A 24582-nucleotide genomic window follows, 5' to 3' on the forward strand; every position below is an offset into this window, starting at 1 on the left:
ATCACACAGATTGTTCCCATCTTGATGACTGTACTGAATGTTTCATCATAATCTTCCCCATATTGCTGAGTGAAACCGCACGCTACAAGTCGTGCTTTATACCGATCAATGCTACCATCTGGCTTATATTTCAGTTTATAAACCCATTTGGATCCTACAACATTCTTATCAGCTGGACGAGGGACAATCTGCCAAGTCTGACATTCATGCAAGGCTGCCATTTCCTCATTCATAGCTTCAACCCAATATTTTTCCTTACTCGCATTGTGATAAGATTTTGGTTCCACCTTTTTGCTGACTTCTGTCATAAACAGCTGAAAATCCAAAGAAAAATTGTTATAGCTCACCCATCTATCAATAGGATGTCGCACGCGTTGTGATTGGCGTGGAACTGCAGTAGGAACTGATCGCCTAGAATACACCAGGTCTGAGAACCGATCATGTATAGGTGGCTCATTGGGCTGAGAAGATGAAGGCATGCTGTCCAAGGAAGTAGTGCTGCTCAAGGAACTATTTACAGATGTCTCGGGCTCATTAACAACTTGCTCATTGTGCTCAGTCAACATTTCTGCCCTTTGTCTTAAGATTTCAGCATGAAGCTAAGTATCATAAACTTCATTTTTGTCCTTGAGTGTCACAGAAGTAGCCTTGGGATCCTGTAACCTGTTTTCATCAAAGACAACATGCCGTGAAATATGTACACGCCCAGTTTTAGGGTTGTAACACCTATAACCCTTGTAATTTTCTGCATACCCTATAAATCTGCATAAAATAGCACGATCTTGAAATTTGTTTCGCAAGGAAACATCAACATCAACATGCACATAGCACACACATCCAAAAACACGCAACTCCTCATAACGTGGCTGTTCTTGGTGTAAAAGAAAAAATGGTGATTTTCCATCAAGCAAGGCCAATGGCAATCGATTTATAACATGTACAGTCGTATGGAAAACCTCGGTCCACAATGTCGTAGGTAAGTCTGTTTCATGCATCATGCTGAGTGCACTTTCAACAATATGCCTATGTTTCCTTTCAGCAATTCCGTTTTGCTGAGGTGTATGTGGACATGAAATTTGTCTAGTGATCCCATTATCTAGTAAGTACTCAGTAAATTCATTAGAAATAAATTCACCACCACCATCACATTGAAAATGCACAATATTACTGGAGTATTTATTTCGAACCAAGGCATGAAATTGAGTGAATAAGCGGAAAACTTCTGATTTGTGTTTCATGAAATGGATCCAAGTATATCGGGAATATAAATCAACAAAAATGACATAGTATCTACTCCCAGAAGAAGGAACTGGAGCAGACCCCCAAACATCAGAATATATGGTGTCAAAAGCCTTTGAAGCTCTTTTATTTATTAATTGAAAGGGAAGGGCATGACTCTTACAGATATGACAACTCGAGCACATGCTGGACTCACTAACATAACTCAGACTGGACTTATCTAAGAGCCCGTATGCAACAAGATTTCGAACAAAAGATTGACTACAATGAGCTAACCGACCATGCCAAATGGATGGCTTATTATACTCTGTGACATTGACTTCACTATGACTTGGAAAACATGAATCGGAAAGGTGAGGTTTTGACATCTGTGGAGCTCCTTCAAGGACATACATATCTCCTTTGCGAGTGCCCTCAGCGAATGTCTTCTTGGTTCGAGCATCCTTGACATAAACAGTAGAGGGTGTGAATTCAACAGAGGATTGAGTATCATCAATAAGCTTGGACACTGAAATAATATTTTTCTTGACACTTGGAACAACAAGAACATTCTTTAATGGAATCGAAGAAGAGCCCATAGAAATTTGTACATTTCCAATGTGTGATATTGTGTGATGGGAACCATCTCCCGTGACAACTGAGCCTTTATCTAAGTAAGGGAGAGCACTAGAGAGATTACCTGCGTCACCAGTAACATGAGCTACTGCTCCAGAGTCCACATACCATTCTCTTTGCTCGTTTTGTTTCAAATGAAGCTTAGACAGGGCTGTCATGAGGAGTTGTTGTACGTCTGCTGAAACATTAAATGTCTGATTTGAGCCAGATGATGATGAAGCTGACCTTGCTGCTGCCTTGTTCTCACCTCTAATTTGATTATTTTTGTTCTGCGGATTGTGCCAACATTCTGACTTTACATGCCCTCTCTTGTTGCAATAGAAACAAGTCGGAACCCTTCTAGATGTGGCAGAAGTAGTATTCATGCCCTGTGGTGTTGGGAGAATCCCTCTTCCCATTCCTGCCTGAGGAGTCCAAGTACGAGTGCGATTCCCTTGCAATGCATGCGTCCCTGTGATCAGTACATTGTGACTGTTGGAAGGAATCAAATTCTGTCGCTGAACACGACTAGCTTCGTGTTGGAATAACTTAGCCTTGAGATCTTCGAAAGATGGAAGTACAGGTAGGACTTCAAGGCTGTGCAAAAAATATCAAAATCTGTTCCCAGTCCACTCAAGGCTTGTTGCACTTTGTCCTTGTCGCTGACGGGATGTCCAATGGCAGCAAGTTGATCACTTACACTTTTAATTTCATTCAAATATTCCAAGACAGTACGCGTCCCACGCTTGATGTCCTGAAATTGCCTTCTTAACTGCAGAAAATGTGCTTCGGATACTTGAGAATACGTGGTGGCAAGGGTAGACCACAACTCTAGGGCTCATCAATACCTCCTAATACTTCCTCTGACAAAGTAGAAGTAATATAGGCAACAAGGGACTGGTCGTGAGCCAGCCAAACTTCATACTCAGGATTATTTTCAGTAATGGTTTCATATTCAAATCTGATTTCACTCACAGCCGCAGCCCCAGCAGCTTGATCTCCCACTACGGTGTTCTTCACTTCACGGTCAATATACATAGGAGGTGCTGGAGTGGTCCCATCGATATGCCCGTAGAGTCTATGACTTTTAATAAAAGGGACTATTTGACGTTTCCAAGTCAAATAGTTACTATGATTCAGCTTTTGAGAAATAAGTTGGGAGAGAAAGCTAGAAGATAGAAGAGAGGGAGTCGGCTGATCCATAATTGAATAAAAGTGATTACGGTAGACCACACGAGCAAGATTTAGGGCAACGACAGAAATTAGGGCAAAACGATGAGAAATTAGGGCAAAATGATTAGGCCAAATCAATTAGGGCAAATCACGCAAGATTTAGGGCAGAAACTGAAAAGAGGGATAACCACGCCAGAAAGGAAAGAATTTAGGGCAGATTAGGGCTAATCACATCAAACTGAAATCACTCACCGGAGGACGATGCAACTTGGCTCTGATACCATGTAAGAATCTTCACAAAGAACTCGTCTCTCCGTATGCAAATCAGATATATTGAAAGGAGAGGATGAAAGAAGACGATGGAGGAAAAGGGAGCAGCCAGCTTAACACAGCCCTGCGTTCCTTGATCTTTTAATTAATTAATAACCCTAATAGGTTACAACAGATTTGTACATAAAAATATAAAATATTACAAGAGAGCCACCGCCTAGTAACTTTAGGCGTGTGGATATAAAGAGAATAGATCGGGTCTGAACAGACCCGATCCCCATACACTAACAATTCCCAGGTGCCTCGCTCAACTAATGCATCCATCTCATCTTGCATAGCCTGTTTCCACTGGGTATCTAATAAAGCCTGCTGATGATACGTAGGAATTGTATGAGCAGTCAGAGCGGGAATAAACTGTTGCATACTTTTACCCACACCGTCAGTAGACAAAAAATGAGATATAAGATGCAGAGTACATTGTCGCTTGCCTTTGCGAAGAACAATAGTAAGTCTTGACGGGGATCAGACAGACCAAGGCTACTCACTTCACATGAACTTATCTCCTGAGAAGCGGTTGGCGAAGGATCATGAGAGGGGCCCCGTCGACGTGTGTAGACCAGCGGAGGATCACGAAACTTGGACACTACAGCCGGAGAGTCTTTAGAAGGAGATTCAAAAGGGAATGACTCTAAAGGAATAGGAGGAATAGGTAGTGGGTCTGGTGACCATGGCATCTCAGTAGAGATAGACTCAAAGAACGTGACATCCGCACTGATATACTCCCTTTCAGTTAAGGGGTCAAAACATTTGTAGCCTTTATGGTTTCTGGAGCAGCCTATAAAGATGCACTTAATGGCTTGGGCACCCAATTTATTACGTGTGGGTCCAAGTATGTGAACAAAACATGTGCAACCAAATACTTTGGGAGCCACTCGAAATAAGGGTCGGGGATGCACAAGTTTAATGGGAACCTTGTTAATGGAAGATGAGGGTAAACGGTTGGTTAAATAACAGGCAGTGAGGATGACATCTCCCCAAAAGTATGCAGTAAATTAGTATGAAGCATTAGGGAACGAGCCACATTTAAGAGTTGGTGATGTTTACGCTTAGCTACTCCATTTTGTTGGGAGGTATGAGGACAAGTAAACTGAGGACAAATGCCATTATTAGAGTAAAACTTCATTAAGGTAGAGACTTTGAACTCAAGGGCGTTATCAGTGAGAATGCTTTTAACAAGAATACCAAACTGGGTCTTTATAATAAGATTTTTGAGAGTAAATACTATTTCAGACCTTTCTTTCAAAAGGAAGACCCAAGTGACTCGAGAATAATCATCAACAATGCTATGTGACACAGACACAACAATCTGGGTCAAGTACCGGCGTCAACACGCCGACACGCGGATCCCGACACTGTGACACTGCTGGATACGTTTTGGATCGGGTCTGGGTCAGACCCGATCCAAACTACCTTTCATAACCTGATTTCTGTTTTAACCCTCGACGACTTATGCTTTACCCTTTACCTTCGACGACCTCAACGACTTGCGGCGACAACAGTTCGGCAATGGCGGGCGACAGCGACGAGCTCCGGCGATCGACGGCGACATCCGGTGGCGTCCGGCGGTAGCCGGCGACAGACAGGTAAGTTTTTTTTTTTTCTTTTCGATATTAGAAGTTAGGGTTTCATGCTTCATTTGGGTTTTTTTAGTTTAGGGGTTTTCTTGCCGATTTGGGGATGTTTTCGTTTGAAGATTGGACTGTTAATGATCTTATTCTTCAATGCTATGTGCGATATTTTCTTTTTTTGTTTGATTTGGGGATTTTGCTGATTTGGGGATTTTGCCTTCGTGTTTGTATTTGTAGAAACACGCAACACACGAAGGGAGAAGAAAGGAACACACGGTATACGTGGAAAACCTCAGAAAGAGGAAAAAACCACGGGGAAGCTCTAACCTAGGTGCACCACCGCAACCCTAGGAGAGAGAAAATCTATTCACTTAACTCAACAGTTACACATAAGTGAAGAATATATAAGAGGGAGAGAAAGAGTGCCGCCTAGGGTACCGAGCCAGCCTCGGTACCCATGCCCCATGGGACCGGGTCCAGATATGGACCCGGTTCCCCATTACAATCTATTTTAACACTCGCCCTCAAGCTTGGCATACATGTCAAACATGCCAAGCTTGCTAACATTTTTCTCAAATTGAGATGTACATAAAGACTTAGTTAAGACATCAGCAACTTGATCTTCAGACTTCATATAGGGCACGATCAACTCCTTTGAATCTATGCGTTCCCGTATGAAGTGGCGATCGATCTCCACATGTTTAGTTCTGTCGTGCAGGACTGGATTGTTTGCCAAGTTAATAGCTGACTTGTTGTCACAATACATCCTCATCTTCTCTTCCATTTTCACTCCAATATCTGCTAAAAGAATTTTGAGCCATAACATTTCTGTAACCCCCATAGCAACCGCCCTGTATTCAGCCTCAGCACTGGACCTGGAACAAACTTCTTGTCTTTTACTTCTCCATACCACCAGGTTACCTCCAAGAAAGATGCAGTATCCTGTGGTAGACCTTCTAGTATCTGTGCATCCTGCCCAGTCGGCGTCAGAGTATCCTTCAATGCTGAGTTGACCTTGTCAAGTATAGAGCAGTCCTTTCCCTGGGTCATTCTTTAAGTATCCCAATACTCTTTCAGCACTTTTCCAATGACAATCAGTAGGGGCATGTATAAACTGACTTAACACACCCACAACATATGTAATATCCGGGCGAATAAGAGTGAGATAAATGAGTTTACCAACCAGCCGCTGATACCTCCCTTTTCCTTCCTCATCCAAGATCGTCCCAGTTTTGACACTTATTCTTGTGCCAGACTCCATTGGAGTAAGAAAGGGCCTCCATCCCAGTTTACCTGTCTCTTTTAGAAGATCCAAAGTGTATTTCCTTTGGCTCATAACAAGTCCAGTCTCAGATCGTGCGATCTCAATTCCCAAAAAATACCTCAATTTACCTAGATATTTGAGATTGAATTCAGCAGCTAACGTTTCTTTCATCTTCCTTTTTTCTTCTTCATCATCACCTGTGACAATCATATCATCAACATATACAAGTAGAAGGCTCACCAGACCATTTCTCTGCTTGATGAAGAGGGTGTGATCACCATTTCCCTGTTTATATCCATTAGTCTTCATCACAACCCTTAGTCTTTCAAACCACGCTCTAGGGGACTGCTTGAGACTATACAATGCTTTCTTGAGATAACAACACTTTCCGTTCTGCGCATATCCAGGCAGCATGCTCATATAGACTTCTTCCTCAAGGTGACCATTCAAGAAGGCGTTCTTGACATCAAGTTGGTCCATGCTCCACTTCTTTTGCACTGCCAGAGCTAAGATGACCCTTACTGTCTTCAGTTTAGCAACGGGAGCGAACGTCTCAAGATAGTCAATCCCATATTTCTGGCTAAACCCCTTTGCAACGAGACGAGCTTTATAGCGTTCTACAGTGCCATCAGGTTTGTACTTCACAGTAAACACCCACTTGAAACCAACTAAGTGAGTTCCCTTGGGAATATCAACAACCTCCCACGTATTGTTCTTTGCCAGGGCGTCCATCTCCTCTGTCATGGCCTGTAGCCATTTAGGATCCTCCCTGGCATCTTCCACTGACCTGGGAATAACAGCCATAGATAAAGAGGTAATAAAACACTTATAGTCTTTACTGAGTTTAGCATACGAAACAAATATCTGAATAGGATGAGAAGTACATGACCTGGTGCTTTTGCGCAGGGCTATGAGAAGATCTTCATTCATTGGACTTGGATCATCCGGGGAGCTCACAAGGTTGGGATTGGTAACATCAACAACCTCCATCACATCCTTCTTCTTTCTGTTGTAAACCTGACCAAACAAATGATCACGGGACTGTTCTTCCACAGGGCCCCCCTCCATCTGAGTGTCTCTGTCCTCACTGATTGTGTCTACCACACTCGGAGAACTAGCCGTGTAATCCAAGAAATCCGTGAACTGAATCAACTGATGCGAAGAATACTCTTCCACTCTCTCACCTAGACACTCCCCTTGAAGAGGATTTGCAGGAAAGTATGCCTCATGTTCATGAAACATCCCTGGAGACATATACTCTGGAAGTGCTAGGATCGACACACTTGTATCCCTTCTGGATGGAGGAATACCCCAAAAAGACCGCTTTGATGGAACGAGCATCAAGTTTCTTGAGAGTGAGACTATGATCATGGACAAAACAAACACACCCAAACACCCGAGGGGTCAAAGGCCAGGGATTCTGAGTAGGCCACAAAACAGAATAAGGGGAATGACCATTCAACACACGAGTAGGCATACGGTTAATGAGATGAGCACTAGTGAGAAGTGCATCACCCCAGTACCGCTTAGGGACACGACGTTGAAACATAATGGCCCGGGTGACATTTAACAAATGATGGTTCTTCCTTTCAGCCACGCCATTTTGAGGAGGTGTGTAGCTACAGGATGTTTCATGTATAATACCCTTACTTCGCAAGAAGTCATCAAGGGATTGGGAGACATACTCTCGAGCATTGTCAGTACGAAGGGCCTGAACAGAGGTCTGGAATTGAGTTTCAACAAATGCAACGAAGTTTTTGACAATGCCGGGAACTTCACTACGTTCTTTCAACAAATACACGAACGTACACCGAGAGTAGTCATCAATAAGAGTCATGAAATAATGAAAACCACGACAAGTGGGTACTCCGAAGGACCCCAAACATCAAAGTGAACCAAAGCAAATGGACGGTTGGTTTTATTGAACGAAATAGGGTACGAGGCCCTAACATGCTTAGACAACTAACACACTTCACAGGCGAAGGTGTCCAAAGAAACAGACTGAAACATCTTAGGAAACAACTGTTTAATCAACTGAAAAGGAAGATGACCAAGTCTCTCGTGCCAGCGCATAATAACGGATCTGTCCTCCACGCCAGACAACTGTCCACTGGTGGCTGAAATCAAAGCAGAAGCAACCTGTACTGGCATTCTGTAGAGACCATCAATAGCCGAACCAATCCCAATCTTCTGCCCTGTCTCCAAGTCCTGCAGGAAACAACGATCAGCAGAGAATATTAGATTACAGTTTAGCTCTTTGGTAATACTGCTGACAGATAACAAATTTACGGTAATATTGGGAACATGCAGGGCATTATGAAGACAATATTTGTTCAGTAATGATAAACTCCCTTTTCCAGCCACAGAAATAGAAGAACCATCAGCCATAGAAACACGCTGCTGCCCAGAAGTCAACTTGTACTCTTGAAACATCTTAGGGTCCCCGGTCATATGGTGAGTAGCCCCACTGTCAACAATCCAATCACCGAGAGAGGAATTACCTTGATCACTAGTAGCAACAAGAGCCTGAGCTAACTTAGCTCCATTAGACGTAGATGTGTCCTCTGACGTAGTAGAAAGACGACTGATATAAGCTTGTAGTTCCTTGATTTGATCCGGGGAAAGCCTCGACTTTTCACCACTTGAAGAACCACTCTGATTTGAGTCCTGCACAAGAGAACCTCGCCGACTAGACGGAGGGCGACCACGAACAAGTCTCTTCTCAGGGTGAAGATCCCAACAAAAGTCAACAGAATGTCCTGACTTGTGACAATGGGTACATCGCCTAACAGGGCGCTGGCCAGGCATAGAAGAACGGCTAACAAAGGCCAAGGGACCACTCCCATGACTGGGGTCAATCTGCATCACTTGGCGTCTTTGTTCCTCGGATTCCACTCTGGCATATACATCATCTATTCCAGGAATCTCATCACAGTTGAGAATTTGACTCCGAATGGATTCAAATTCATCACGCAAGCCTCCAAGGAAAAGGAACGTCCGGTCCATCCATTCCTTTTCCCAGTACCGGGCATGATCGGAACCACAGTCCCAGTTATCATTCACATGATAATCAAGTTCCTCCCACTTAGTTTTCAGGGCAGCATAGAAGGAGGCAACAGACAAGTCACCCTGTTTCAGAGAATAAATACTGCGTTTAATCTGGTACGTACGCAGAACCCTTTTCTTGCGACCATACATCCTCGCAAGCACAGTCCACATATCAAACGAAGTCGGCTTTCGCAGAATAAGAGGCTGAATATCAGCGGACACAGAGCTGATGATCCACACCTTAACCTGACTGTCTTCCAACACCCAAGTCGCCCATTGAGGATCAGTTTTGCTGGGCGCTGGTTTGTCGCCTGTGATATAGGGGAGATGACCACGGCTCGTTATCCCAATCTCGAGAGCAGCAGACCAAGAGAGATAGTTATCTTTAGTCAGACGAATGGGCGTGACCTGGACCGGCAAGTTCTCGCTCTTGGGAGCGCTGCCCGTGTCAAAGGCCACATCACTTTTAGGTGCGATCTCTTCCGCCATCATAAGCAGTCAAGTTAGACACAACACCAGGCAGCAACAAGACGACACAACAGCGGCTGAAACGCCAGCGCCACACGGAAACCAAGGCGGCGGCGAGAGGCGTGACAGCGCCACACGGAAACCTAGGCGGCGGCGAGGGGCGTGACGGCGTTGGATCGTCCGACGGCGGAAAAGAGAGACACCCACGGCAGCGGAAACTCCAGAAGGCAACCGGCGGCGGCGCAGAAAGAACTTCGACAGCGGCTGCGCGGAAATTGGCGGCGCAGGAAACCCCAACGGCGGCCGAAAAAGACTCCAAAGGCGGCAGCGGCGCAGGGACGACGGCGGAAACACGAGATGCAAACAAACGATCTCACCCTTGTGTCTCTGATACCATGTAGAAACACGCAACACACGAAGGGAGAAGAAAGGAACACACGGTATACGTGGAAAAACCTCAGAAAGAGGAAAAAACCACGGGGAAGCTCTAACCTAGGTGCACCATCGCAACCCTAGGAGAGAGAAAATCTATTCACTTAACTCAACAGTTACACATAAGTGAAGAATATATAAGAGGGAGAGAAAGAGTGCCGCCTAGGATACCGAGCCAGCCTCGGTACCCGTGCCCATGGGACCGGGTCTAGATATGGACCCGGTTCCCCATTACAATCTACTTTAACAGTATTCTTTATACTGTCAATTTATGCTGTCAGTTTGTTGGATTTGGCCGATTTGGGATTTTGCCTATGTGCGATATTTTGGCAGATTTGGGGATTTGGCCGATTTGGGGATTTTGTCTATGTGCGATATTTTCTTGCAGATTTATTCAGAAATAACTCTGTGACTGCATGTTTATACTGTCAGTTTGTTGTATTGTTTTATTTCATAAATTTTATGTTCACTATATGTTTTTTGCATCTTTTTATTATGTTTAATGTAGTAGGACTTTCTTTCTTATGAGTTATGACTTATGAGATTGGTGATGAAAAAACAATGTTTTGTACGAGATTCTCATGTTTTTTTTTATGATCATTTTTATTTTTTTTGAATATAATATTCGCCGTGTCCACGTATCCTAAAATTTTAAAAATTGCCGTGTCCCCGTAACCGTACCCGTATCCGTGTGACATAGCAACAATGACAAGGAAATACCGAAATCTTGACCTACTAGCAACTCTGCTAGGACCCCACACATCAACATGAAGAAGATCAAAAAGTCCACAACTGGACGGACTAAGACTCGATGAATAACTACTACGGGTGTGTTTGCCAAGTTGACAGGCTTCACACTGGAACGACTCTAGTACTGAAAGATGAGAAGGAAAGTGGCAGAGCTTGGAGACAGATGGATGACCAAGTCTGAGATGCCACTGAAAGGAGGAAGATAGTGAGGTGATCGATGATGCTGCAATATCCACTGGATCCGACAGGAAGTAGATGCCCTCTTTCTCATAGCCTCCACCAATCGTCTTTCCAGTTTGCAAGTCCTGAAATGAACATAAACCATAGTCAAATGTAACACGACAATGTAACTCATTAATCAATTGTCCAACCGATAACAAATTTGTTGGAAACTTATGAGCATATAACACATTAGGAATAGTCATAGACTGAGAAATCTTGATATCACCATAACACATAATAGGTGACCATCTACCATCTGCAAGTTTCACATGACGTGGCTGAGGTAATGAGTGTAACACAGTAAACATAGAAGGTCTACTACAAAAGTGTCTCGATGCTCCTGAATCAATAATCCAAGTAGTACATGTATCATGTGGGACAGTATCAACAGATATAACACTGTCTATCATGACTGTAGAGGCCGACGACTGAATAGATCTATGTGCTAGGAAGTCCTCTGACTTGTTGATAATCACAGTCACTGTCTCAGGGTGAGAAGGAGATAAAGACCCATCTACAACTGATGAAGCTGCCTGAACAGACCCAATAGGAGACTGTAAAGAATTCTTGCCCTGCTTAGATGCAACATTTCTTCCTAGGGATGCAGGCGAAGGACGACCATGTTTATCCCAACATCTGTCTTCTAAATGTCCTATTTTCCCACAATAGGTGTACTGAAATCTCCTCCGACCTGCTCCTGACCCTCGACCTATGCCTCTCCCCCTGAATGAACTGCGTCCACGACCTCCTGAGGCTACCAAGGCAGAGGCATGGATATCACTAGATGACTGAGAAAGGGTCACAGCAAGACGACTGAGTCTGTTGTAGGCTTCATCTAAGTCAGGGATTTCTGCTTCAGTCAGCATCTGAGCCTTTGCTACTGCATATTCAGGGGAGAGGCCCTGTAGAAACTTCGGAACCATGGACTGTTCACCATGAGACTTATGACATGTTAGACATGGGGGATGTAATGCTTTAAGTCGTTCATGGATGGACTTGAGGGAAGCGAAGTACTGAGCAAGACTTTGGTCACCCTGTTGCAAATTAAGTAATTCCTCCTCCACCTGCAATATCTTTCTAACATTCTTGTCATTTGAATAAGTTTGTTTCAAGAAATCCCACATTTGTTTGGCTGAGGTATAGTATGCAATAGTTGATGCAATCTGTGGTTGCACACTATTCATGATCCACGACATGACAATATTATTATCTCCCTTCCATGAACCATTTTTTTCACTCTTTTCAACAGACTTATTTTCTTCTATGTCATGCTCCTTCTGATGTTCAATCACAGACATCATAAACACACGAGACCAAATCTCATATTTAGATTCATCTAACTTTACAGTAGAACCATAAGAGAATGGATTTCCTCTGCTCTTAACCTCATGACAAAAGTCAGTTTTGGGATTTTCTGCTATCATAAATCTGTCCACAAGAGGTCAACCACCACCAGCAAGAGAATATATATATATATATATATATATATATCTATTGAAAAAGAGACTGATCAGCAAGAACAAACGTCCCACACGACAACGTTAGATGCGCAGCAACAACCAAACTGTTGTCCAACAGTTGACAGCAACACCACGACAAAGAAAACAGCAATCGGAAGACAAAAAATGCTGCTAACAGCAAGCCCACAACTGAAAACGAATCCCCACTGCTTGTATTATTTGCTCCGACCAACAACTTGTCTATTTATGCATCTAACGCTGCTGTACCACAAATTATCTTTCACAAATCATGAATAACGACAGCAAATAAAACAATCAACATAAACTGCCACAGAAATTCTAGAGAGCAGTCCTCCACTTGGCTGCTTTGATTATAGAACATATCAAACCATAGGCGATTAATCAGCGCAGACTCCCACACAGCTGCGATAATATATATACTTCTGAAAATCCACGGCTGGAGTCTATTCACGCATATCTCCTAGCGTGAATAGACTCCTCCACACTGTTCCGTTGCTGGAAATCAGTCAACTAGAACAGGCGAGAGGTGAAGGAGAAAGAGACGTTGGAAGGGGAAGGAGATGGAGGAGGTGGAAGAGATAAAGCCTGAAAGGAGAAGGAAGGTCGCCGACTGTTTGCTTCACGCCGCCAGATGCATGGACGTCCGCTGCCTGTCACCGGATGTTTGCTTCACGTCGCCAGTTATGTCCGTGGCTCTGATACCATGTTGCAGCCTTGAGAAGTGGAGAGAGAGAGAAAGAGTTGAAGACGTGAGAGTTGGGGAGAGAAAAGCTTAATCTATTCACTAACCCTAATCTCTATTATAAAGAGATTAAGGTAGAAAGGAGATTTATAGAGTACATCAATCTAAAATAAAGAAAATATTAAAGAGATCTTATAACTCTTTAATATTACAAAGAATCACCTAGAAACATAAACTCCTCTAATTTCAACACACTTAAAATAAAAAGATCTAACATCCAGTAAAAAAAACTCAAAAAAGACGGGAAAAAATGCTTCTTTTTCGTGTTTTTTATTGTCTGGTGTCTTTTTCCAAGAAAAAAAGGCGTTTTATTGATGTTTTATATGGCTGAGTTATATTTAACATATTTATCGTGTTTTTTTGAATAAAACACGATATTTATGACAGTGATTCACACACACACACACACACACACACACATAGTCACTTAGTCAGTTCACAACAATATCTTTAAAACAGGGGAAGTCTTTGGAAGGCGGAGTTGGATGATATTTCATAGGTGTGGGTGATATTCATCTATGAGTGGTACTTCTGCTGAGACAGCCAAGTTTTTGAGTTTATGGGGGTTTCTAATTTCAAAGCATGTGCTAACCTAAGAAAAAGTTGGTTGCCTTTTCTCTGTTCTATTCATGAAGCAGCCTTTTATGCAATTTTTTGCTGAGACAGTCTCACAAACAAAAACGTTAAGGTAATAGATTTTGTTAACAACATAACATGACAACAATGGAGAACTTTTTCTATCTTTTCTGGTTGAATGGACAATTTTTTCTGATTTCTTCAACATTTAATAAATTTTCGCAGCTCATGATATAAGACAACTGTTATATCTTTTTCCTTTTTGCAGTGTTCTTTTGTCTATTTTGAGAAGTAATTTACATGAAATTTTGAATGTAGGTTACCTACCGCAGGATGAAGGATGCCCTAATACAATTAAGCAAAACCATAAGGGGACCTGCTGAAGATCTAATACCTGTGTTATTTGGTGAGAGGCCACCAAGATTGACGAAAACGGCTGTCTCATTCTCCCTTTTCAATTCAAGCCTGGACCAATCCCAGGTTTTAAATGCTTGACCCTAATGTGGTGCACTTTTTTCATGGTTGTGTTCATTAACATTTATCAGTTTTGTGTCGTTTTCCTGCATAGTTATGCCAAATCAGGAAACATGCGTAATCTTTGTTTCCAGAAAGTCTCCAGTATGATGAAACAATCTTTGGGAATGTAGAAAATTATATTGCAAAACAGTTATACTACCAAACTTTCATTGGCCTAATGCATGATAGATGTTCAATATTGGAGGAAGAAAGGGACGTGAGAGAGAGAGAGAGAGAGAGGAAACTTTCAGTTCACATTCACGTAACCCTAATCTCATATTAAAAGAGATTAGGGTGTTGACTACATATTTACAATTCCAGTCACTAAAATATAAGAAAACAATAAGTAGACCCTTGTCCACTTTCTAATATTTCAAAAAGACTCAAATTGACTCTAGAAAACTTTAACACTCCCCCTCAAGCTGGAGCATAGATATCAATCATGCTCAACTTGTTACATCCTCTCAAGAAATCTCCAATGGGAAGAGCCTTAGTAAACATATCAGCTGCTTGATCTTCAGAGAAAACGTCATGCTAATGACTCTTTATACCAAGTCTCGAACATAATGACAATCCACTTCAATGTGTTTAGTCCTCTCATGAAAGACAAAGTTATTTGCAATGTAGGTAGCTGCTTTGTTATCACAATACATCTTCATAAGAAGTTTCACTGAAATTCCCTATTCTAGAAGCACTGATTTGACCCATGACATTTCAGCTGCCGTTTGAGCCATAGCTCTATATTCAGTCTTAGCACTCGATCTAGCAACTACATTTTGTTTCTTGCTCCTCCAAGAAATAAAATTCCCGCCAGTAAAGACGCAAAAACCTGGAGTAGATCTCCTATCATTTACTGACCCTGCATAATCTGCATCACTATCTGCTTCTATGTCCACACATTCTCCTTTTTTGAACCATAACCCTTTTCCTGGGGCTGATTTCAAGTATTTTATCACCATTAAAGTGGTCTCCCAATGAACTTTTTGAGATTTCTCCATGAATTGACTAAGCTGTAAGATTTTGATATCTAATACCAAACCACCGAATGAACTTAGATGCAAGAGGAGGAAGAGAGAAGTGGGCTGCACGTCCAAGCAAGAGAGAGATGAAAGAAAGCAGCAACAAATGACGTCTGCCTCTTGTTATCATTATATACTAATCACGATTTAGAGTACATCATAAAATACACAAAATAACAATAAGATTTACAAGTATGCCACCGCCCATGATGTGTTGGGCGTGTGGATCAAATGGGTCGGGTCTGGGTGACCCGATCCATATGTACAAACTTAACAGCCCCCCTCAAGTTGTGCATGGGGTTTGATCATGCGCAACTTGTTTTTCAATTCCCAGAAATGGTGCCCTGTGAGTCCCTTGGTAAAAAGATCAGCCACTTGTTCAGACGTAGATATATAAGTGGGAACAATCTCATCTTCCGCAACCTTTTGACGAATGAAGTGTTGATCAATCTCTATATGCTTAGTGCGATTATGTAGAACAGGATTGAAAGCAATTTTGATTGCGCTTTGGTTGTCACAAAATAGAGATGACTGAGCAATGGGAAGAGAAAGTTCCCCAAGCAGATGACGTAACCAAGAAGCTTCAGCGGTGCCTGCAGCCATTGCCCTATATTCTGCCTCAGTGCTAGATCTGGCAACTGCATGCTGTTTCCTGCTACTCCAACAAATAAGATTGGAATCAAAGAAGAGACAATAACCGGAAACTGATCGTCTGTCGTCTGGATCACCTGCCCAATCTGCATCAGTATAAGTGGAAATGTTGTGGCCATGCAAAACAGTTGACTGTCTTGTGTAGATGAGTCCATCCCCAAGAGTAGCCTTAAGATAACGCAAAATACGTTTGGTAGCATCCATATGCCCTTCTGTGGGTCCATGCATAAATTGAGAGACTTGATTCATAGCATATACTATCTGGGCGTGTAAAAGTGAGATATTGCAACATGCCAACTATACTCCGATAGAAACTAGAATTTGGGTATGCATCACTCCCATCAGATACATTTAATTTTGTGTTGAGAACACTAGGTGCATTTATGAGCTTGCAACTTGTCATACCTGCCTTATCCAAAATATCAAGAGTGTATTTATGCTGTGTAAGGGTTAATGTGCCACCTTTTCTATCAAGCTCAACACCTAAGAAATATCGTAGTTCGCCGAGATTCTTCATCTTGAATTCTTGTTGCAATACCTCCTTAACATGGGATACATGACATGAAGAGTTTCCAGTAAGAACTATGTCATCTACATATATAAGTAGCCAAGTGTTAACTTCACCTGAATGATAGATGAATAAGGAATGATCAAGTGAACTTCTGAGGAAACCAGCCTGTTGTATATGGAGGGAAAATCTATCGAACCATGAAGGAGATGCTTGCTTAAGCCCATACAGTGATTTTTGTAATTTGCACACCCATTTGGTTGGATCATTGGAAACATATCTTGGAGGTTGTTCCATATAAACTTCTTCCTTTAGAAAGCCATGAAGAAAAACATTTTTAACATCCAACTGATATAAATTCCAACCATATGAGACAGCAAGAGAGATGATAACCCGGATCGTTCCCATCTTGATGACTGGACTGAAAGTCTCATCATAATCTTCCCCGTACTGCTGAGTGAAGCCTCTAGCCACGAGTCGAGCCTTATATCTATCAATGCTTCCATCAGGTTTATACTTGAGTTTGTAAACCCATTTTGAGCCAACTACATTCTTACTATCTGGACGAGGAACAATCTCCCATGTTTGACATTCATTTAAGGCAGCCATTTCTTCATTCATGGCTTCGATCCAATGTTTGGTTTTGCACGCTTGCTCATAGCATTTTGGCTCCACCTTTTTGTTCAATTCTGTCATGAAGAGCTGAAAATCCAAAGAGAAATTACCATAACTCACCCATCTATCAATAGTGTGCCGCACACGTTCTGATCTACGTGGACAAGTAGTGACAGTTTTTGGATCAACTGGAACTGATCGTCGATTATTCACCATTCCTGAAAACCGATTAGGTGAAGTCATGCTCATGTTGTTGGTCTGAGTAGATGAAGGTATGCTGTCCATCTGAGTGTTTGTGGCTGTCCCGGGCTCATTAATAGTTCTGTATCAGCTCTTTGGTCTAATATTTCAACATTCAGCCATGAGTCATATACATCATTTCTAACATTAAGTGTTGCATGTGGCTCCTTTATATCCTTCAACTTGAGCTCATAAAAAACATATCGTGAAATATGCACACATCCAGTTTTTGGATTGTAACAGCGATAGCCTTTATAATTTCTGCATAACCCACAAATCTACACATGACAGCTCGATTTTGAAACTTATTTTTCAAAGAAACATCAACATGAACATAATAGATGCATCCAAAAACATGTAGCTCATCATAATGTGGTTATTCTTGATGTAAAATAAAGAATGGAGATTTTCCTTCAAGCATGGATAGTGGCAGTCGATTAATAACATGAACAGCAGTATGGAAGGCTTCAGTCCATAAAGTCATGGGCACATCAATGTTATGCATCATACTGAGAGCATTTTCAACTATGTGCCTATGTTTTCTTTCAGCAATACCATTTTGTTGTGGTGTGTGAGGACATGAAATCTGTCTAGTGATTCCATGATTTAGTAAGTACTGAGTGAATTCATTTGAAATGAACTCACCACCACCATCACATTGGAAATGCACGATATTACTAGAGTATTTGTTTTGGACCAAGGCGTGAAATTGGGTGAACAAGCGGAAAACTTCTGATTTGCTTTTCATGAAGTGGATCCAAGTGTAACGAGAATAAGAATCAATGAAAACAACATAATATTTACTTCCGGAAGAGGAAGAAATAGGAGCAGACCCCCAAACATCAGAATAAATGGTGTGAAATAATTTGGAAGCTCTATTATTTATTGATTGAAAAGGAAGAGCATGACTCTTACAAATATGACAACTTGAGCACATGCTAGACTCACTGACAGGACTTAGACTGGACTTTTGTAATAGTCCGTCTGCAACAAGACTTTGAATGAAAGACCGACTACAATGTGCTAAACGACCGTGCCAAAGAGATGACATATCATACTTTGTGATATTGACTTCACTGTGACTGGGAAAGGATGAATCTGAAACACAAGACTTAAGACACCCTTGGAGCTTCTTCAATGACGTACATGTCTCCTTTGCGAACACCCTCAGCGAATGTCTTCTTGGTTCGAACATCCTTAACATAAACAAAAGGAGTAAACTCAACAGAGGAATGAGTATCATCAATAAGCTTTGACACAGAAATGATATTTTTCTTGACATTTGGAACAACAAGAACATTCTTTAAAGGTATTGAGGAATGAGCCATGGATAAGTGTGCATTTCCAATATGTGATATTTTGTGATGGGAACCATCTCTTGTGACAGAAAGCTTACCTGCGTCACCAGTTACATGAGCTGCAGCACCAGAATCCACATACCATTGTCCTTCCTCATTTTGCTTGAGATTGATTTTAGACAACGCTGTCATTAGAATCTGCTGCACATCAGGGGAAATGTTCGATGCCGCAGTCATGTTCGAAACAGATGACCCTGCTGCTTTATTGTCACGCCAGACCTGTTTCCCTTGTTCTGTGGGTTATGCCAACATTCTGACTTCACATGACCTCTCTTATTGCAATAAAAACAAGTAGGTATCCTTCGTGGTACATTTGCCTGTGCATTTGTGTTAGGTGTAGGAAGGATACCTCTCCCCATCCCTGCCTGTGAGTTCCAAACTCTTGGACGACTTCCTTGTAAAGCATGAGTCCCAGTGACCAATACATTGTGACAGCCAGAATGAACTAATTCATGTTGTTGTACACGACTTGCTTCATGTTGAATCAACTTTGCTTTCAAGTCTTCAAAAGAGGGAAGAACAAACAATACCTCTAAAGCAGTGCAAAAAACATCAAAATCTGAACTCAATCCACTCAAAGCCTGTTGTACCTTGTCCTTGTCACTGACTGGATGCCCTATGATGGCAAGCTGATTGCTAACATTTTTTATCTCATGTATATATTCCAAGACTGAATGTGTACCTCGCTTGATATCCTGAAATTGCCTCTTGAGTTGTAGAAATCTCGCTTCTGATATTTGAGAATATGTGGTAGCAAGTACATTCCACAACTCAAGTGCTCAAAGATCATCATCAAGACCTGCCAAAACTTCCTCTGATAGTGTGGAGGTGATATAAGCAACGAGAGATTGATCATGAGCCATCCACATCTCATGTTCAGGATTGATTTCTGCAATAGTCTCTTGAACTTGCCCTGCAGCATTCTTCACATCTCGCATAATCCATTTAGGTGGTGCAGGTGTGGTGCCATTGAGATGTCCATAGAGACGGTGACTCTTGATGAACGGGACTATTTGATGTTTCCATGTCCAATAATTGGTATGATTTAGCTTTTGTGAGATATGTTGGGAGAGGAAATTAGACGACAAGATGCTGGAATTGCGGTGGGGATCCATAAATGCAATAATTAGAAAATAAGAGAAAAATAGAAATTTTGATATTAGGGTTAGGTGGCTGACGGTAGGGCAGACAGTAGGATTAGGGCAGATGGTAGGGTTAGGGCAGATTAGGGTAGACGATAGGATTAGGGCAGAAAATTTGGGGATTAGGGCAGAAATTTGGGGATTAGGGCAAAAATTTGGGGATTACGGCAGAAAATAGAGATTTGAGGATTATGGCAGAAAAGAAACAAAGATTAGGGCAGAAATTAGAGATTTTTACCGAACATTCTCAGTAGCAAAACCTGAACCTGTTCTGATACCATGTAAGATTTTGATATCTAATACCAAACCACCGAATGAACTTAGATGCAAGAGGAGGAAGAGAGAAGTGGTCTGCACGTCCAAGCAAGAGAGAGATGAAAGAGAGCAACAACAAATGACGTCTACCTCTTGTTATCATTATATACTAATCACGATTTAGGGTACATCATAAAATACACAAAATAACAATAAGATTTACAAGTATGCCACCGCCCATGATGTGTTGGGCGTGTGGATCAAATGGGTCGGGTCTGGGTGACTCGATCCATATGTACAAACTTAACATAAGCTTATTTACAGCAAAGTTGATGTCTGGACAAGTGATGGTCAAATATAAAAGTTTCCCTATCAGAGATTTGTAAGAACGAGAGTCAAAAGCCTCTGATTCATCATCATGCATATGAATTCGAGGATTCATAGGAAGTGTAGCAGGTTTGACTCCCAATAACCCTGTTTTCTGCAAAAGATCAAGAACATATTTCTTTTGAGACATCACAATCTCTTTACTACTACGAGCCACTTCCATACCAAAGAAATATCGAAGTTGACCAAGATCTTTTGACAAAGTGTTTCTGTAAGAACTCCTTTATCTGAGCTATCTCTTGAGTGCTTTCTCCAGTGATGACAATATCATCAACATATACAATCAATATCACTATACCAGATGTCCCTCGCTTGATAAACAACGAGTGATCAAGCTGGGATCTTCGAAATCCACATTTAGAGACAACCTCACTTAGCTTATGGAACCATGCACGGGGACTTTGTTTAAGTCCATAGATAGCCTTTTTGAGTTTGCATACCTTAGAACACTCCCCTTGTCGTTTAAAACCAGGTGGTTGTTGCATATAGACTGTTTCAGAGAGTTCACCATATAGAAATGCATTTTTCACATCAAACTGAAAAAGGGGCCAATCCTGCTGAATTGCGAGAGGTATAATTAGGCGAATAGTACCTAACCGTGCCATAGGCGAAAATGTCTCGAAGAAGTCCACCCCATAAGTCTGTGTATAGCTTTTAGCCACAAGACGAGCTTTGAATCGCTCTACAGACCCATTAGAATGATATTTGATGGTGAATACCCATTTGGAGCCAACAACATCACAATTCAACGGTAGGTCTACCAAGTCCCAAGTCTCCCTAGAAAGAAGAGCATCCATTTCTTCCTACATAGCGTGCTTCCATCGTGAATCTAACAAGGCTTGGTGGTGAGAGGTCGGAATAGTATGACTAGCTATAGCTCGATCAAACTGCACCAAACTTGTGCTCAAATGGTCCATAGAAACCGAGTTAGAAATCAGATGCCTTGTGCATTGTCGCTAGCCCTTGTGAATAGCAATAGGTAGATCATCTACAGAATAGTCATCATATATTCCTGAGTTAGTCTTATCATTAGAACTTACTTCATGAAAAGACGTTGGTGGGCGGTTAGGAGAGGGACCTTGACGTCGGGCATAGACTATTGGAGGATCAAGAAAACGATCACTTGACAATGGTGGAGACGACAGTAGCGACTCAAGTGATGCTGGGGGAATAGGAAGAGGAACAAACACGGGAAGCTCAGACACAGTGGTACTTGGAGCGAAAAAATAAGGACGAGACTCAAAGAATCCGCATTGACAATCTCTTTCTTGGTATGAGGATCAAAACATCGATAGCCTTTTTGATTGGCAGAATATCCAATAAGAACACATTTGATAGCTTGCCCAAGATGTGTGCAAAACAAGTGCATCCAAATACTTTGGGAAGTATATGAAATAATGGTCGATTTGGATATAGTATTTGAATTAGGATGCGTTCTTGGATGGCAGACGATGACAATCTATTGGTGAGATAACACGTGATAAGAACAACATCACCATAAAAATAGGCAGGCATATGAGTGTGCAACATGGGGTACATGCCACATTTAGAAGCTGTCGATGTTTGCGTTCAGCAATGCCATTTTGTTGGGATGTGTGGAGACATGTATATTGTGGTCGAATCTCACGATTGACATAAATTGGAGTAGAACTGAAGATTTAAATTCAAAAGCATTATCAGTGCGAATATTTTTGACAACAACACCAAACTGAGTTTTTATTTCATTAACAAATTTATGAAGAATATAGATGACTTCAGACCTGTCCTATAACAAAAATACCCAACTGACTCTAGTAAAATCATCAACCAAAACAAGGTAATACCAGAAACGTGAATGATAGGAAACACGACTTGGACCCCAAACATCAACATGCAGAAGATCAAAGGGACTTTGACTAGATGGACTCTGACTTGAAGGAAAACTACTATGTGTATGCTTTCCTAACTGGCATGCATCACATAAGAATGATTCTGACTCAGGAATATCTGGAAAAATGCGCCGAAGCTTGGACACAGAAGGATGACCCAGTCTGAGATGCCACTGCAAAGGAGAACGCTTCGACGTGAAAGAGGATGCAACAACATTTACAGGGACAGAAAGGAAATAGAGCCCCTCCCTTTCATGGCCGCCACCAATTATCTTCCCAGTTTGTAAGTCCTGAAAAGAACATGAATCATGATAAAAAATGACTCTACATTGTAAATCTCTAGCGAATCGCTTAACAGATAATAGGTTAACAGGAAATTGAGGAGCATATAGCATATGTGTAATGGTGCTGTTGATAGATCGTTTGTTTCGGGTCCGGATCCATACCCGACCCGTCTTGTAGCCCGTGTTGGGCACTACTTAAGTCATGTAACCCTAATCCTTATGAGTTAATGATAATCTAAGGAGAGAGAGAGTCTGGCGGCTAGTGGGCACCGACTCCTCATTCGTGGTTTTTTCTCCATCGAGTTGAGGGTTTTCCACGTTACATCGTGATCGTTGTTCCTCTTCCTCTCCTTGTTCGTATTTCTACATGGTATCAGAGCCATGAAGTTCCGGCATTAACGTGTTGGAGGAGGCGCCCTGCACTGTTTATCGTCCGATGGAGTCACTGCTCATCGCCGCCGTCCGACGCCAAGACGTCCGCCGTCTGCCCTCCCGTCGCCCGTCCGTCTGCCGCCGTCTGCCCTCCCGTCGCCCGTCCGGCTGCCGCCGTCTGCCCTCCCGTCGCCCGTCCGGCTGCCGCCGTCCGCCCTTCCGCCGCTCGTCCTCCTGTGCTCGGCGAGCGCCTCTAAGCGCCGCCCTTTGCTCTTGCGCCGCCAAGGGCTTCTGCGCTGCTCTCTGCTCCCGCCGCCGTTTTCTGCTCCCGCTGCCGCCAAGCGCCTCACGCTCCGCCGTCTTCCACGCTGCAGTTGCTCTCGTCGGTGTGTGGGTCTGTCATTATGGCAGCCTCTTCTTCCTCGTCGATGGTCAGTCAAACTGAAATCGGAACTGTGAGACCCGAGAACGTCCCTGTGCAGGTTATTACTCTTCGCCTCACAAAGGAGAACTATTTCTCATGGTCGCCGGCTATGACTATGGGGATTGCTGGCCGTGGTCGGATGGCCTATATCGACGGGAGCAACCCTGAACCAGCCAGAACAAGTGGTGTGTGGCACACTTGGTTCCTTGAGGTTAATCAAGTAAAAATGTGGATTGTCAACTCTGTCTCCGTTGAGATTCAGCCTCTTATCCTTCGGAAGAAGACTGCACGGGACATGTGGGTGGTCCTTGAGCAAATGTATGGCCAAAAGAAGACGGCCATTCGCACTTATCAAGTAATGAAGACTGTTTATAACCTCCGCCAAGGGACCTCTTCTGTTGCAGAATACCATGGGGCTTTGAAAGTCAAGTGGGAAGAACTTGACTATCACTCTGATATTCCGTGGCATTGTCCCCAAGATCAAGCACTTCACATTGCCCAGGTATGGGAAAACAGAGTGTTCCTCTTTCTAGCTGGCTTAAATAATGAGTTTGAAGGTGTTCGGAGCCAGATTCTGAATTCTGGAGAGGTGTCCAGTATTGAAGATGTATACTCGGTTGTTGAAGCAGAAGAACAGAAAAGGCTGGTCATCAATGAAAGCCAGAGGGATCCTGGTCTCTCTCATGAGAGATCAGCCCTTGTGAGCCGTGGACCTGGAGGCTTGGCTAGACCCCCTCGCCGATGCACACACTGCAAGAAGACGGGTCACACCGTCGATTACTGTTGGGATCTCCATCCAGACAAGAAAGGAAATAGAGGAAGGTCTTCTAGTGGGAAGACACTTGTGCCTGAGGCGCCCAAATCCAGTGGGGAAAAACTCTCTATTTCGGCTGATCAACTTCGTGAACTAAGGGCTTCTTTGGGAACATCAGAGGAAACTACAGCTAATCATGCTCTTGCAGTTATTGGCGATAAAGGTAACTCTTCTGTGGGGGAATGTCGATAGTGGTGCTACTCATCACATGACAGGTAATCCCAAATTGTTTCATGAGTATA

General features: G+C 42.5%; 1 protein-coding gene across 2 annotated transcripts in view; it reads left to right on the forward strand.

The window, feature by feature from the left end:
* The window catches only part of LOC116256012 (uncharacterized), a 121747-nt gene that overhangs the window by 4143 nt on the left and 93022 nt on the right, over positions 1-24582 (forward strand). Inside the window, exon 6 of one of the 2 annotated variants that reach the window (XM_031632127.2) lies at positions 14206-14367. The exons of the other annotated variant lie outside the window; for it this stretch is intronic. Within the exon in view, the coding sequence (XP_031487987.1) occupies positions 14206-14367 (162 nt within the window). The remainder of the gene's footprint in view (positions 1-14205; positions 14368-24582) is intronic. 2 annotated transcript variants of the gene reach the window in all.

This window comes from Nymphaea colorata, chromosome 6 (genome assembly GCF_008831285.2).
Source record: "Nymphaea colorata isolate Beijing-Zhang1983 chromosome 6, ASM883128v2, whole genome shotgun sequence".
Taxonomy (NCBI): Eukaryota; Viridiplantae; Streptophyta; class Magnoliopsida; order Nymphaeales; family Nymphaeaceae; genus Nymphaea; species Nymphaea colorata.